The sequence below is a fragment of the Oryzias latipes genome, chromosome 7 (assembly GCF_053564925.1).
Source record: "Oryzias latipes strain Hd-rR chromosome 7, Olatipes_Hd-rR_3.1".
NCBI lineage: Eukaryota > Metazoa > Chordata > Actinopteri > Beloniformes > Adrianichthyidae > Oryzias > Oryzias latipes.
Window position 1 is genome coordinate 36,624,596 of NC_136243.1, and position 16,954 is coordinate 36,641,549.

Below are 16,954 nucleotides of genomic sequence, written 5' to 3' on the forward strand. Positions count from 1 at the left end.
TTTTATTTCAGACAGGCAGGAGGAGAGGGAGGCAGGTGGAATACAAGAGTTGGGTTTACTGGACAGATAGAGCTGAGTGTCATCCGCCAAACAATGAAAATCAATATTGAATTTACGAAATATATTGCCAAGGGGTAGCAGGTAGGTAATGAAGAGGAGGGGACCGAGAACAGAACCTTGAGGAACACCAGATGAAATAAGTGAGGGTTGGGATTTGAAAGAATTCAGTTGAATAAACTGAGTGCGGCTTGAAAAATAAGAATGAAACCAGAGGAGGGGGGTGGACTCGATACCGAGGGCTGAAAGTCTGTGGAGGAGGATGGAGTGAGATATGGTGTCAAATGCTGCGCTCAAGTCGAGGAAGATGAGGATGGTGATGAGTCCAGAATCAGCTGCTAGGAGAAGGTCATTGGTGATTTTTAGTAGGGCAGTTTCTGTGCTATGAAGGGGACGGAAACCAGATTGAAAGGGTTCAAAAAGATCATTTTGGGTGAGATGATGGGAAAGTTGGGAGGCGACTATTTTTTCAAGAATTTTTGAAATGAAGGGGAGGTTAGAAATAGGACGAAGATTATGAAAGGAGTTGGGGTCTGAGCCGGGTTTTTTTAGTATGGGTCTGACGGCAGCGATCTTAAGGAGTGAGGGGACAATACCTGATGTCAATGAGGAGTGGATAATGGCACAAATGAAAGGAAGAAGAGAAGGAAGGCAGGATTTAACCAGGGATGTTGGAAGGGGATCGAGCAAACATGTGGATGGTTTGGACTTATGGATGAGGCGGGAAATTTCACTGGGATCAGGGAGGAAAAAGGAAGTGAATATATGAGTTACAGAAAATGAGTCAGACGGGGTGGGAGGAGAGGTGGAGGAATGGAGATGCTGATGGATATCTAAAATTTTCTGGTTAAAGAATAACAGAAGAGAATTACAGTGCTCATCTGAATAAAAATGAGGGGGAAAACTGTTACGGGGTTGAAAGACATTATCCATTAGAGAAAACAGCATTTTGGAATTTCCCTTATTTGCATCAATCAGTTCAGTGAAGTAGTTCGTTTTAGTGATAGAAACCAAGTCCTTGTATTGTAGAATCTGTTCATTGTAGATTTCCCTGTGAGCGGGAGAGCCAGTTTTTTTGCAGAGCCGCTCCAACTGGTGGCATTTGGCTTTCATTTTATGGAGTTCAGGGGTGAACCAGGGGGAAGATTTAACAAATAAAACAGACCGGGTTTTTACAGGAGCGAAATTGTTAAGAACATCTAAAAGGCAGTTATTATAAAAAGAAACCAGATCATCAGGGTTGGACGAGTTTGGGAAAGGGATGCGCTCCAAATGAGAAGAAAACAGCTCCACATTTTTGTGAATATAAAGCTTGTAGTCTGAACCACAAGGTTCAGTCCCAAGTCAGCTGACCTCCCAAACATCTGCACAGGGGCCGAGTGCCAGCTGTACGCCGATGACGCTGTCATCTATGTCTCAGTAAATGAGGCTGCAGAGCTGTTGAAGGCAGGTGGTCCAGTTCTCTCAGGCTGAAGGCAGGTGGTCCGGGTCTCTCAGGCTGAAGGCAGGTGGTCCGGGTCTCTCAGGCTGAAAGCAGGTGGTCCGGGTCTCTCAGGCTGAAAGCAGGTGGTCCAGGTCTCTCAGGCTGAAGGCAGGTGGTCCGGGTCTCTCAGGCTGAAAGCAGGTGGTCCAGGTCTCTCAGGCTGAAGGCAGGTGGTCCGGGTCTCTCAGGCTGAAGGCAGGTGGTCCACGTCTCTCAGGCTGAAGGCAGGTGGTCCGGGTCTCTCAGGCTGAAAGCAGGTGGTCCGGGTCTCTCAGGCTGAAAGCAGGTGGTCCAGGTCTCTCAGGCTGAAAGCAGGTGGTCCGGGTCTCTCAGGCTGAAGGCAGGTGGTGATTACAGTTTATCCTTAAATGGTTCCAATACTGTTTAATGTGCTTTTTCCTACTAACCAAAACCCACAGACAGATCCTGGATATAAATTAATTGTCTATCAATAAATGCTGCTAAATTACACTTTCAATAGTTTGATCCCATGTTTCATGCTGTATCTGGAGCCAGTCGACATGGAAGGAGGAGTCTCTTTCAATAAACCAGCTTTGGTCCAAAAGCCAATGAAACGCATCACTTCAGGATTCTAGAAAATCACAATTTATCAATATTTAACATTTAAAATTAAATATACTTTGTTTAAATGATTTTTAAATGTATTATTGGTCTCGCAAAACGCCAGTAGATGTAACCACAAGGTGTCGCCAATAGGGGCGCTGCAGCGCGGACTGCAGCCAAATGTGGGTCAAAACTCCTTCACAATAAAAGGCCCACAGAGCTGGAAAATCAAACCTGCCGAATTAAAAGCCCTTCCAGACCTAAAAGTATTTTCTTGTAAAGTAAAACAATGGCTTGAGTCCAGTCCAAGTCCAACCTGTGGACGTTACAGCCATGTTTACCAGTGTCTGGATACAAATATTCTGTATTGCATCATGTGTTAATGTTCAAGTCCTTGTTTACTTTCTGTTGCTTTTAACTGGATGGCTGGTGAACATGGCACCGGTTGTCTTTTTGTTCTGTCCCTTTGAAATAAATACATAATAAAAAATAATCTTAACTTCAGACGTCGTCCCTCTCCCGCCGTCTAGTGGCCATTTTTTTTCCGGAAATTGAACCGTTTCTGCTTTTGGACTTTTCTATCTCAGATTTAATTAAGATGATTTTTACTAACTTCATTTCAATGAGTTTTTTTTACACGTTTTTTTTTTTTGAGAATGCAGTGGTTCAATAAATGCTAATGTGCTTTGCCGGAAGTCAGTTTTGTTTACAAAGTAAAAGCTTTCATTCTGTTTTCGTTTTCCCGCTGACATTAAACAAACAGTATTTATTAGAACGTTTTCAGTCAGAGGATTTTTTGACAGTGATGGGCTGATGGAAAAGTGGGACTAAATTCGCTTCCTTTAAACTAACTCTACGGTCGGGACTTTTAATTTGAAAGGAGTTTTCCGGTGTTTCCGGTCGGTTGTTTTAGCCTCCACGTTTAACCAGACGGAGAAGCGTTGGCTACCCACACCGTTCTCAGGAGTCCGTTCGTTCCGGTTCCGCTGCTGGCAGGGCGGCGGCCCCCCTCCTCACGCAAACCGGCGCGGTCTCACCTGTACGGACACAGGTAGAAGTTCCGTTCACGGTGACGTTACTTTCCGAGCGCCTCTCTCTGCAAAGGACTAGGGTCAGTGGAGGCTTTCGGTCTGGAGATCCTCACCGGATCCAGAACTGTACAAGGGTCACGGACTCCCGTGGGTTCTGGTTCCCGTAGCTCCGCTAAAACCGCCTCCGCACCAGAACCGGGCTCAAATCTACGATCCACTGGATCCGGAAGGCTCGCGGCGGGACTTCAGTAAAGTCTGGGTCTTCTTGATCTGGTTCTTCCGGAGCGCATGGGATCCGAGAAGGTCCTCCAGACGGAACCAGACCCATAGCCGGACCCCCGAGGATGGACTAAGCAACCTTCTGGGCTCCGGTCGTACCGCCTCCGTCCTCCTAGCTCCCGGTGAGATGCCGGGCAGCAGGCAGTCCGCCCGCCACTGGCTCCTCATGTCTCCGTTCCGGAACCGGCAGGAGCGGGTGGTTTTGGCGCGCAGCGAGAGCCTGTCCGGGGAGCAGCTGCTGAAGATCACGGTCACGGAGACCACCGTGATCGAGGCCGAGTCCGGGACGTGGAACCTGCGCTCCATGACCTACTTGGCCCTGTGGTACTTCTTCAGCTTCTGCACCCTGTTCCTCAACAAGTACATCCTGTCGCTGCTGGAGGGGGAGCCGAGCATGCTGGGTAAGACCCCCCTAAGCTTTTGTGTCAGGTGCATGCTGGGTAAAATACCCCTAAACTTCTGTGTCAAGTGCATGCTGGGTAAAATACCCCTAAACTTTTGTATCAGGTGCACGCATCGCGAAACCCGCATCCTGGCTGCGCGCGTCACGTGTAGTTATACGCATCCTGGCTGCGCATCACGTGTAGCAAAGCGCATTTTGGCTGCGCGCATCACGTGTAGTTATACGCATCCTGGCTGCGCATCACGTGTAGTTATACGCATCCTGGCTGCACGCGTCACGTGTAGTTATACGCATCCTGGCTGCACTCGTCACGTGTAGTTATACTCATCCTGACTGCACGCGTCACATGTAGTTATACGCAACCTGGCTGCGCATCACGTGTAGTTATACGCAACCTGGCTGCGCGTCACATGTAGTTATACGCATCCTGGCTGCGCATCACGTGTAGTTATACGCATCCTGGCTGCACGCATCACGTGTGGCAATGTGCATCCTGGCTGCACGCATCACGTGTAGTTATACGCATCCTGGCTGCGCGCATCACGTGAAGCAATGCGCATCCTGGCTGCGCGCATCACGTGTAGTTATACGCATCCTGGCTGCGCATCACGTGTAGCAAAGCGCATTTTGGCTGCGCGCATCACGTGTAGTTATACGCATCCTGGCTGCGCATCACGTGTAGTTATACGCATCCTGGCTGCACGCGTCACGTGTAGTTATACGCATCCTGGCTGCACTCGTCACGTGTAGTTATACTCATCCTGACTGCACGCGTCACGTGTAGTTATACGCAACCTGGCTGCGCGTCACGTGTAGTTATACGCATCCTGGCTGCGCATCACGTGTAGTTATACGCATCCTGGCTGCACGCATCACGTGTGGCAATGTGCATCCTGGCTGCACGCATCACGTGTAGTTATACGCATCCTGGCTGCGCGCATCACGTGAAGCAATGCGCATCCTGGCTGCGCGCATCACGTGTAGTTATACGCATCCTGGCTGCGCATCACGTGTAGCAAAGCGCATTTTGGCTGCGCGCATCACGTGTAGTTATACGCATCCTGGCTGCGCATCACGTGTAGTTATACGCATCCTGGCTGCACGCGTCACGTGTAGTTATACGCATCCTGGCTGCACTCGTCACGTGTAGTTATACTCATCCTGACTGCACGCGTCACGTGTAGTTATACGCAACCTGGCTGCGCATCACGTGTAGTTATACGCAACCTGGCTGCGTGTCACATGTAGTTATACGCATCCTGGCTGCACGCATCACGTGTGGCAATGTGCATCCTGGCTGCACGCATCACGTGTAGTTATACGCATCCTGGCTGCGCGCATCACGTGTAGCAATGCGCATCCTGGCTGCGCGCATCACGTGTAGTTATACGCATCCTGGCTGCGCATCACGTGTAGCAAAGTGCATTTTGGCTGCGCGCATCACGTGTAGTTATACGCATCCTGGCTGCGCATCACGTGTAGTTATACGCATCCTGGCTGCACGCGACACGTGTAGTTATACGCATCCTGGCTGCACTCGTCACGTGTAGTTATACTCATCCTGACTGCACGCGTCACGTGTAGTTATACGCAACCTGGCTGCGCATCACGTGTAGTTATACGCAACCTGGCTGCGCGTCACATGTAGTTATACGCATCCTGGCTGCGCATCACGTGTAGTTATACGCATCCTGGCTGCACGCATCACGTGTGGCAATGTGCATCCTGGTTGCGCATCACGTGTAGCAATGTGCATCCTGGCTGCACGCATCACGTGTAGTTATACGCATCCTGGCTGCGCGCATCACGTGTAGCAATGCGCATCTTGGCTGCGCGCATCACGTGTAGTTATACGCATCCTGGCTGCGCATCACGTGTAGCAAAGCGCATTTGGGCTGCGCGCATCACATGTAGTTATACGCATCCTGGCTGCACGCGTCACGTGTAGTTATACGCATCCTGGCTGCACTCGTCACGTGTAGTTATACTCATCCTGACTGCACGCGTCACGTGTATTTATACGCAACCTGGCTGCGCATCACGTGTAGTTATACGCATCCTGGCTGCGCATCACGTGTAGTTATACGCATCCTGGCTGCACGCGTCACGTGTAGTTATACGCATCCTGGCTGCACTCGTCACGTGTAGTTATACTCATCCTGGCTGCACGCATCACGTGTGGCAATGTGCATCCTGGCTGCACGCATCACGTGTAGTTATACGCATCCTGGCTGCACGCATCACGTGAAGCAATGCGCATCCTGGCTGCGCGCATCACGTGTAGTTATACGCATCCTGGCTGCGCATCACGTGTAGCAAAGCGCATTTTGGCTGCGCGCATCACGTGTAGTTATACGCATCCTGGCTGCGCATCACGTGTAGTTATACGCATCCTGACTGCACGCGTCACGTGTAGTTATACGCATCCTGGCTGCACTCGTCACGTGTAGTTATACTCATCCTGACTGCACGCGTCACGTGTAGTTATACGCATCCTGGCTGCGCATCACGTGTAGTTATACGCATCCTGGCTGCGCATCACGTGTAGTTATACGCATCCTGGCTGCACGCATCACGTGTGGCAATGTGCATCCTGGCTGCGCATCACGTGTAGCAATGTGCATCCTGGCTGCACGCGTCACGTGTAGTTATACGCATCCTGGCTGCGCATCACGTGTAGCAATGCGCATCCTGGCTGCGCGCATCACGTGTAGTTATACACAACCTGGCTGCGCGCATCACGTGTAGTTATACACAACCTGGCTGCGCGCATCACGTGTAGCAATGCGCATCCTGGCTGCGCATCACGTGTAGTTATACGCATCCTGGCTGCGCATCACGTGTAGTTATACGCATCCTGGCTGCACGCGTCACGTGTGGCAATGTGCATCCTGGCTGCACGCGTCACGTGTGGCAATGTGCATCCTGGCTGCACGCATCACGTGTGGCAATGTGCATCCTGGCTGCACGCATCACGTGTAGCAATGTGCATCCTGGCTGCACGCGTCACGTGTGGCAATGTGCATCCTGGCTGCACGCGTCACGTGTGGCAATGCGCATCCTGGCTGCACGCATCACGTGTAGTTATACTCATCCTGGCTGTGCATCACGTGTAGTTATACGCATCCTGGCTGCGCGCATCACGTGTAGTTATACGCATCCTGGCTGCGTGCATCACGTGTGGCAATGCGCATCCTGGCTGCCCGCGTCGCGATGCGCATCCTGGCTGCACGCAGCCTGGCTGGCGCATCACGCGCAGCAATGCGCATCCTGGCTGCACGCGTCACGTGTCGCTAACGCAATGCAAACAAACTTTCTATGTAGCAAAAGAAAATATGAAATATCTTCTTTCAAAAACGTTTTTTTGTGTTTGAAACACAAATGTTTTCAGGTGTGTCGTGTCTCATCTCGCCTTTCCCTATCTTTGATTTTGCGTTCATCAGTTTCAGTTTAGTGAGACATTAAGTTCCGAGTACGGTGAATGTTTAATATTTTAATGTTCTACTTAAAAAGCTTTGTCTGCATCGTGTTGCAGAAATATCCCTTCATAGCGGAGGAAGCACACGTGTGTGTTTCACCTCCTCATGTCTGGAATGTCTCTGCTCCTCCTAAACTGAGTGACGGCTAACAAACCCAAGTTGCTGACATCACCAACCCCCCCCCCCGCGCGGTGATGTTTGTGGGCTGCTCTCTGATTGGTCTCCTTCCTGCTCCTCAGGTGCCGTGCAGATGTTGTCCACCACCGTCATCGGCTGCTTGAAGATGTTCGTCCCCTGCTGCCTGTACCAACACAAGTCCAGAGCCGAGTACCCCCCCAACTTCATCATGATCATGCTGTTTGTCGGACTCGTGAGGTGGGGTGTAGTGCACGAGCTGAGCGTGTGCATGTGCAGAACAAAGAACCAGCTTTGTTGTGTTCCCCAGGTTCATCACGGTAGTTCTTGGTTTAGTGAGTCTGAAGAACGTGGCCGTGTCCTTTGCTGAGACGGTGAAAAGCTCCGCCCCCATGTTCACAGTCATCATGTCCCGGCTAATCCTGGGGGAGTACACAGGTGAGGAAATCCAGTTGTAAAGGTCTTCTGCAAGACCCGCCTGTAATAAATCAGGTTCCAGGATGAGAACTCCAAACCCTGCAGCCTTTGGCGAAGAATGCAGGATTCTGGTCGCACCGGTCGAGCGACTCAGGGAAATCAGGCTGGGTGTTTACTCATGTGTGACTCACCGTTTGCTGCTGCAGGCCTGTGGGTGAACCTGTCCCTCTTCCCCGTCATGGCGGGCCTGGCCCTCTGCACGGCCTCGGAGATGAGCTTCAACATGCTGGGCTTCTCCGCGGCTCTGTCCACCAACATCATGGACTGGTCAGTAGCTGACAGCATCTCCGTCCACAGCCTAACATTTCACTGACTGCTGCTGTCGTCTCAGCCTGCAGAACGTCTTCTCCAAGAAACTGCTGAGTGGAGACACCTACAGGTTCAGGTACAGCACTGCATGTTCTGACCTATTCGTCTGAACTATAAAAAAATCATTTGGACTTCTGGTTGAAGTCCTCCAGAGCTGCAGTTCTACACCAGCGCGGCAGCCGTCATCATGCTCGTACCTGCCTGGGCTTTCCTGCTGGTACGTCAACCGTCTGAAGCATTGTTCTGTGAATAAACATGTTCAGCTGGTCCGAGGTGTGTCGTGGAACAACAGTCTGAGCGTTTTGGTCGGACCCGGTGGAGCAGCTCTCAAACTGGCCCGTTTGGTTCAGAGGGCTGGAGGAAGCACTCCTGCAGCATGAGCTGCTGCTGATGCCTGTTTTTGTGCTTCCAGGACATTCCATCTATTGGAAAAAGTGGGCGGAGCTTTATCTGGAGCCAGGACATCGTCCTGCTGCTGCTGTTTGATGGCTGTTTGTTTCACCTGCAGAGCGTAACGGCGTACGCGCTGATGGGACGGATTTCCCCCGTGACCTTCAGGTGCGGCGTGGTAAACCCACTCAATCCTTCATGCAGGAGGGGGCTTGGGATTTGAACGACCTCCGACATGTCGAGTCGCTCCAGCAGAGTCCGTGTTACCGAGATACCGTTGATAAAACGTGCTGACTCGGTGCAGACGTTCCTCGCCGTTTCCTTTCAGAAAGAACCTTATTCCTTAAGTTCTCAGCGCTTCGTACGGAAAGTTTACGGTAAAACTTTACCGTAAAACTTTACCATAAAGTTCCGAGCTTTCTGTACGGACCTGTAACGGTTCTAGTGTTCCGTAGTGACCTGTAAAGGTTCTAGTGTTCTGTAGTGACCTGTAAAGGTTCTAGTGTTCTGTAGTGACCTGTAAAGGTTCTAGTGTTCTGTAGTGACCTGTAAAGGTTCTAGTGTTCTGTAGTGACCTGTAAAGGTTCTATTTTTCTGTAGTGATCTGTAAAGGTTTTATTTTTCTGTAGTGATCTGTAAAGGTTCTAGTGTTCCGTAGTGACCTGTAAAGGTTCTAGTGTTCTGTAGTGACCTGTAAAGGTTCTAGTGTTCTGTAGTGACCTGTAAAGGTTCTAGTGTCCTGTAGTGACCTGTAAAAGTTCTATTTTTCTGTAGTGACCTGTAACGGTTCTAGTGTTCCGTAGTGACCTGTAAAGGTTCTAGTGTTCTGTAGTGACCTGTAAAGGTTCTATTTTTCTGTAGTGATCTGTAAAGGTTCTATTTTTCTGTAGTGATCTGTAAAGGTTCTAGTGTTCCGTAGTGACCTGTAAAGGTTCTTGTGTTCTGTAGTGACCTGTAAAGGTTCTAGTGTTCTGTAGTGATCTGTAAAGGTTCTAGTGTTCCGTAGTGACCTGTGAAGGTTCTAGTGTTCTGTACGGACCTGTAAAGGTTCCAGTGTTCCGTAGTGACCTGTAAAGGTTCCAGTGTTCCGTAGGGACCTGTAAAGGTTCTAGTGTTCCGTAGTGACCTGTAAAGGTTCCAGTGTTCCGTAGTGACCTGTAAAGGTTCCAGTGTTCCGTAGGGACCTGTAAAGGTTCTAGTGTTCCGTAGTGACCTGTAAAGGTTCTAGTGTTCTGTACGGACCTGTAAAGGTTCCAGTGTTCCGTAGGGACCTGTAAAGGTTCTAGTGTTCCATAGTGACCTGTAAAGGTTCTAGTGTTCTGTACGGACCTGTAAAGGTTCCAGTGTTCCGTAGTGACTTGTAAAGGTTCTAGTGTTCTGTACGGACGTGTAAAGGTTCCAGTGTTCCGTAGTGACCTGTAAAGGTTTTAGTGTTCTGTAGTGACCTGTAAAGATTCTAGTGTTCTGTAGTGACCTGTAAAGGTTCTAGTGTTCTGTAGTGACCTGTAAAGGTTCTAGTGTTCTGTAGTGACCTGTAAAAGTTCAATTTTTCTGTAGTGACCTGTAACGGTTCTAGTGTTCCGTAGTGACCTGTAAAGGTTCTAGTGTTCTGTACGGACCTGTAAAGGTTTTAGTGTTCCGTAGTGACCTGTAAAGGTTCTACTGTTCTGTACGGACCTGTAAAGGTTCTAGTGTTCCGTAATGACCTGTAAAGGTTCTAGTGTTCTGTAGTGACCTGTAAAGGTTCTAGTGTTCTGTACGGACCTGTAAAGATTGTAGTGTTCTGTAGTGACCTGTAAAGGTTCTAGTGTTCTGTGGTGACCTGTAAAGGTTCTAGTGTTCTGTAATGACCTGTAAAAGTTCTAGTTTTCTGTAGTGACCTGTAACGGTTCTAGTGTTCCGTAGTGACCTGTAAAGGTTCTAGTGTTCTGTACGGACCTGTAAAGGTTCTAGTGTTCTGTACGGACCTGTAAAGGTTCTATTTTTCTGTAGTGATCCGTAAAGGTTCTAGTGTTCCGTAGTGACCTGTGAAGGTTCTAGTGTTCTGTACGGACCTGTAAAGGTTCCAGTGTTCCATAGTGACCTGTAAAGGTTATGGTGTTCTGTACGGACCTGTAAAGATTCTAGTGTTCTGTAGTGACCTGTAAAGGTTCTTGTCTTCTGTAGTGACCTGTAAAGGTTCTATTTTTCTGTAGTGATCTGTAAAGGTTCTAGTGTTCCGTAGTGACCTGTGAAGGTTCTAGTGTTCCGTAGTGACCTGTGAAGGTTCTAGTGTTCTGTACGGACCTGTAAAGGTTCCAGTGTTCCATAGTGACCTGTAAAGGTTATGGTGTTCTGTACGGACCTGTAAAGGTTCTAGTGTTCTGTACGGACCTGTAAAGGTTCTATTTTTCTGTAGTGATCTGTAAAGGTTCTAGTGTTCCGTAGTGACCTGTGAAGGTTCTAGTGTTCTGTACGGACCTGTAAAGGTTCCAGTGTTCCATAGTGACCTGTAAAGGTTATGGTGTTCTGTACGGACCTGTAAAGATTCTAGTGTTCTGTAGTGACCTGTAAAGGTTCTTGTCTTCTGTAGTGACCTGTAAAGGTTCTATTTTTCTGTAGTGATCTGTAAAGGTTCTAGTGTTCCGTAGTGACCTGTGAAGGTTCTAGTGTTCCGTAGTGACCTGTGAAGGTTCTAGTGTTCTGTACGGACCTGTAAAGGTTCCAGTGTTCCATAGTGACCTGTAAAGGTTATGGTGTTCTGTACGGACCTGTAAAGATTCTAGTGTTCTGTAGTGACCTGTAAAGGTTCTTGTCTTCTGTAGTGACCTGTAAAGGTTCTATTTTTCTGTAGTGATCTGTAAAGGTTCTAGTGTTCCGTAGTGACCTGTGAAGGTTCTAGTGTTCTGTACGGACCTGTAAAGGTTCCAGTGTTCCGTAGTGACCTGTAAAGGTTATGGTGTTCTGTATGGACCTGTAAAGATTCTAGTGTTCTGTAGTGACCTGTAAAGGTTCTTGTGTTCTGTAGTGACCTGTAAAGGTTCTAGTGTTCTGTAGTGACCTGTAAAGGTTCTATTTTTCTGTAGTGATCTGTAAAGGTTCTAGTGTTCCGTAGTGACCTGTGAAGGTTCTAGTGTTCTGTACGGACCTGTAAAGGTTCCAGTGTTCCGTAGGGACCTGTAAAGGTTCCAGTGTTCCGTAGTGACCTGTAAAGGTTCTAGTGTTCTGTACGGACGTGTAAAGGTTCCAGTGTTCCGTAGTGACCTGTAAAGGTTCTAGTGTTCTGTAGTGACCTGTAAAGATTCTAGTGTTCTATAGTGACCTGTAAAGGTTCTAGTGTTCTGTAGTGACCTGTAAAGGTTTTAGTGTTCTGTAGTGACCTGTAAAAGTTCAATTTTTCTGTAGTGACCTGTAACGGTTCTAGTGTTCTGTAGTGACCTGTAAAGGTTCCAGTGTTCCGTAGGGACCTGTAAAGGTTTTAGTGTTCCGTAGTGACCTGTAAAGGTTCTAGTGTTCTGTACGGACCTGTAAAGGTTCTAGTGTTCCGTGATGACCTGTAAAGGTTTTAGTGTTCTGTAGTGACCTGTAAAGGTTCTAGTGTTCTGTACGGACCTGTAAAGGTTCTAGTGTTCTTAACGGACCTGTATAGGTTCTAGTGTTCCGTAGTGACCTGTAAAGGTTCTAGTGTTCTGTACGGACCTGTAAAGGTTCTAGTGTTCTGTAGTGACCTGTAAAGGTTCTATTGTTCTGTACGGACCTGTAAAGGTTCCAGTGTTCCGTAGTGACCTGTAAAGGTTCTAGTGTTCTGTACGGACCTGTAAAGGTTCTAGTGTTCCGTAGTGACCTGTAAAGGTTCCAGTGTTCCGTAGGGACCTGTAAAGGTTCTAGTCTTCCGTAGTGACCTGTAAAGGTTCTAGTGTTCTGTACGGACCTGTAAAGGTTCTAGTGTTCCGTAGGGACCTGTAAAGGTTCCAGTGTTCCGTAGGGACCTGTAAAGGTTCCAGTGTTCCGTAGGGACCTGTAAAGGTTCCAGTGTTCCGTAGGGACCTGTAAAGGTTCCAGTGTTCCGTAGGGACCTGTAAAGGTTCCAGTGTTCCGTAGGGACCTGTAAAGGTTCCAGTGTTCCGTAGTGACCTGTAAAGGTTCTAGTGTTCTGTACGGACCTGTAAAGGTTCCAGTGTTCCGTAGGGACCTGTAAAGGTTCTAGTCTTCCGTAGTGACCTGTAAAGGTTCTAGTGTTCTGTACGGACCTGTAAAGGTTCCAGTGTTCCGTAGGGACCTGTAAAGGTTCTAGTGTTCCGTAGGGACCTGTAAAGGTTCCAGTGTTCCGTAGGGACCTGTAAAGGTTCCAGTGTTCCGTAGGGACCTGTAAAGGTTCCAGTGTTCCGTAGGGACCTGTAAACGTTCCAGTGTTCCGTAGGGACCTGTAAAGGTTCCAGTGTTCCGTAGTGACCTGTAAAGGTTCTAGTGTTCTGTACAGACCTGTAAAGGTTCTAGTGTTCAGTAGTGACCTGTAAAGGTTCTAGTGTTCCGTAGTGACCTGTAAAGGTTCCAGTGTTCCGTAGGGACCTGTAAAGGTTCCAGTGTTCCGTAGGGACCTGTAAAGGTTCTAGTGTTCTGTACAGACCTGTAAAGGTTCTAGTGTTCAGTAGTGACCTGTAAAGGTTTTATTTTTCTGTAGTGATCTGTAAAGGTTCTATTTTTCTGTAGTGATCTGTAAAGGTTCTAGTGTTCCGTAGTGACCTGTTAAGGTTCTATTGTTCTGTACAGACCTGTAAAGGTTCTAGTGTTCCGTAGTGACCTGTAAAGGTTCTAGTGTTCTGTAGTGACCTGTAAAGGTTCTAGTGTTCTGTAGTGACCTGTAAAGGTTCTAGTGTTCTGTAGTGACCTGTAAAGGTTCTATTTTTCTGTAGTGATCTGTAAAGGTTTTATTTTTCTGTAGTGATCTGTAAAGGTTCTAGTGTTCCGTAGTGACCTGTAAAGGTTCTAGTGTTCTGTAGTGACCTGTAAAGGTTCTAGTGTTCTGTAGTGACCTGTAAAGGTTCTAGTGTCCTGTAGTGACCTGTAAAAGTTCTATTTTTCTGTAGTGACCTGTAACGGTTCTAGTGTTCCGTAGTGACCTGTAAAGGTTCTAGTGTTCTGTAGTGACCTGTAAAGGTTCTATTTTTCTGTAGTGATCTGTAAAGGTTCTATTTTTCTGTAGTGATCTGTAAAGGTTCTAGTGTTCCGTAGTGACCTGTAAAGGTTCTAGTGTTCTGTAGTGACCTGTAAAGGTTCTAGTGTTCTGTAGTGACCTGTAAAGGTTCTAGTGTTCTGTAGTGACCTGTAACGGTTCTAGTGTTCCGTAGTGACCTGTAAAGGTTCTAGTGTTCCGTACGGACCTGTAAAGGTTCTAGTGTTCCGTACGGACCTGTAAAGGTTCTAGTGTTCTGTAGTGACCTGTAAAGGTTCTAGTGTTCTGTAGTGACCTGTAAAGGTTCTAGTGTTCTGTAGTGACCTGTAAAGGTTCTATTTTTCTGTAGTGATCTGTAAAGGTTTTATTTTTCTGTAGTGATCTGTAAAGGTTCTAGTGTTCCGTAGTGACCTGTAAAGGTTCTAGTGTTCTGTAGTGACCTGTAAAGGTTCTAGTGTTCTGTAGTGACCTGTAAAGGTTCTAGTGTCCTGTAGTGACCTGTAAAAGTTCTATTTTTCTGTAGTGACCTGTAACGGTTCTAGTGTTCCGTAGTGACCTGTAAAGGTTCTAGTGTTCTGTAGTGACCTGTAAAGGTTCTATTTTTCTGTAGTGATCTGTAAAGGTTCTATTTTTCTGTAGTGATCTGTAAAGGTTCTAGTGTTCCGTAGTGACCTGTAAAGGTTCTAGTGTTCTGTAGTGACCTGTAAAGGTTCTAGTGTTCTGTAGTGACCTGTAAAGGTTCTAGTGTTCTGTAGTGACCTGTAACGGTTCTAGTGTTCCGTAGTGACCTGTAAAGGTTCTAGTGTTCCGTACGGACCTGTAAAGGTTCTAGTGTTTTGTACGGACCTGTAAAGGTTCCAGTGTTTCGTACGGACCTGTAAAGGTTCCAGTGTTTCTTACGGACCTGTAAAGGTCCAGAGGATGACGTGGAACGTCAGTTTCTGTCAGAGTTCTTGTGTTGAGTCCGTCTCTTCCTAAAATTTATGAAATCACAGAAGCAAACTAAAATCCTGTTTGATCCTGACGGACTAAACTTGAAGATCTCAGACTTGGACGTTTGCTGACGTTCTCCTGGGTTCTGATGATCAGAAGGTCCCACAGACTTTCTCTGCATCAGCCTGTAAATGTTGCTGAGCGTCGCTTTGGCTTCCTGAAGTCCTGACAGGCTTCGGGTTGACTTGGAGGTCGTCTGAAAGAAGACTTGGTGTCACAGCCTTTCTGGGGGGGTGAATGCAGCTGCCAGCAGGAAGGAGGCTGCATCGCTGCATGACGATCACTTCCTGTTTCCAGTGGCTCCCCAGACTGGCGAGCGGCGTCTGAGGAGCTGCTGCTTCGTCACCTGGAGATCGGCTGCAGAGAATTTCCTGTGACATTTATTCAAACTTTGATGTTTGGACCTGAGAACTGACCCCTCCCTCCTCTTCCTCAGTGTTGCCAGTACGGTGAAGCACGCCCTGTCGGTGTGGCTCAGCGTCCTCATCTTCAGCAACCGCATCACGGTCCTGGGCGCCACCGGGACCGTCCTGGTCTTCATTGGTGTCTTTCTCTACACCAAAGCCCGGCAGAACCAGAGGAGAACTTTGCTGGCTCTTATCGCAGAGCAGAACCTCAAATCCGGGCTGCAGGACCAGGACTTTAAGGCCCCCCAGCCTCACTGACAACACGTTCTACACAGAGCCCCCACCCCAAGTCCTGCGCTGCCACCCACCCTCTAAGGAAAACTGAAGTATCTTTCTGTCCTTGGCGTCCCAACTGGAGGGGGGGGGGTTCTTGTGAATTCAAAACATGAATGGGGGGGGTCTTACTGCATTCCGGGAATGCGTGGGGGCGTGTCCAGCCTTTGGGGAACAAAGATCACTGAATTTAACGTTGGTGGCCCCCCCATGATCGTCTGCAATAATCATGAATGGGGGGGGTCAGCTGGACTAAAGGAGCCCAGAGTCCGTCAGAGACCAAACTGCAGTTTTTCCTTTTAAAAACTGTTTCACAATAAATGTTCCTTCAAAGCACTTTTTTCACCTGAATAATGGATGCTGTTAAAGGACCCCCCCACCCCCACCCCACCCACACACACACACAACCGCCCTACAACAAGGATCTGAAGGGGGGCAACAATCATGTGATGAACCAGAACCTTTGTGTTCCTGTTTCACTCCTGATAAAAGTCCGTCCTGTTAATGTATGGGAGGGGCGCGATGGATTTGAACCCACAAAATTCCAGTCTCAGGGTGGACACTCTACCACTTGGCCACATCCCAGAAGATGATGCCCCTGCGAGTGAAGAGGACGAGCTGCTGATGAAGATGTTTGTCTGAATAAAATGTGTTTTACATTTGGAGGATTTCATGTGTGAAATAAGCGACTGGAGGAATCGATCGGGCTGCAAAGGTTGATCATTCTTTTTTATTGATTCTTTAACGTTCAACAGAACAGAGTGGATCTGCCGCCGTTCCTTTATGAAGACCAGGGCGCCACTCCAGACGGCGTTAACGCCACAGCTGAACGTGCTTCACACGGCAGTTTCAAAGTTCGGTCTGTGTACAGACGCCATCTGAGGTCCTGCGGTGCGATTTAGCCGTCTCATCACGTCACGCTGCAATTGTAGTGTCCCGGCGAGGACGCCATGTCACGTCAACCAATCAGGGACAGAAGAACCGCTGACAGCGCCGTCATTCTGCTGCAGCCGACAGTGAAGCTCGCCGTACCGGGAGAGTCTCTGAATGATGTCATGAACCTGACATCATTCCGATGTTTTTGTAGAACTCTGCAAAAATAAATCAAACTGATTATCATCCGTGTATTCGGAGCATCGTTCCGTGTTTTGTAAATGATATATAGACGCTCGTCCGTGTAGCGACCAGGCTTCTCCAGTGTAGGTATGTAGCTCCACCCACACGCATCTGGGGCGTCAGGTTTATGAACACGTATGTGGACAGGCAACCAGTTAGCCACACGGCCAAATAAGGGCGGCCGATAGGAATTTGACGGGTTAGGTGTCAACGCAGCTTTAGAATTCTCTGGGTTCATTTTCTTCTGCATCCTTTGAAAAACCAAATGATCTTCCTCTCAGCAGAATCCTAGAATAGAATCTGTATAGATTATATACATTAGATAATCTGTACAATTATCTAATGCATACAGAATTGATCTATAGGCCACTGCAGAGGACAACAGAAGAACGTGTTTCAGGACAAA

At 48.1% G+C, this 16,954-nt stretch overlaps 1 protein-coding gene across 3 annotated transcripts; it reads left to right on the plus strand.

The window, feature by feature from the left end:
- The first annotated feature begins 2,974 nt into the window (after positions 1–2,974).
- On the plus strand, positions 2,975–16,551 carry LOC144993860 (solute carrier family 35 member E2A). Of its 3 annotated transcripts, none has more exons than XM_078949742.1 (8): positions 2,975–3,815; positions 7,536–7,671; positions 7,742–7,869; positions 8,055–8,175; positions 8,240–8,293; positions 8,362–8,434; positions 8,630–8,775; positions 15,189–16,551. In XM_078949742.1, exons 1-8 carry the CDS (start codon positions 3,542–3,544, stop codon positions 15,415–15,417), a joined length of 1,161 nt encoding a protein of 386 aa, XP_078805868.1. In that variant the 5' UTR covers positions 2,975–3,541; the 3' UTR covers positions 15,418–16,551. The 3 variants fall into 3 exon arrangements, with proteins under 3 accessions (XP_078805868.1, XP_078805869.1, XP_078805870.1); XM_078949743.1 differs by having other exon boundaries at positions 8,726–8,775; XM_078949744.1 differs by lacking the exon at positions 8,630–8,775.
- The last annotated feature ends 403 nt before the right edge of the window (positions 16,552–16,954 follow it).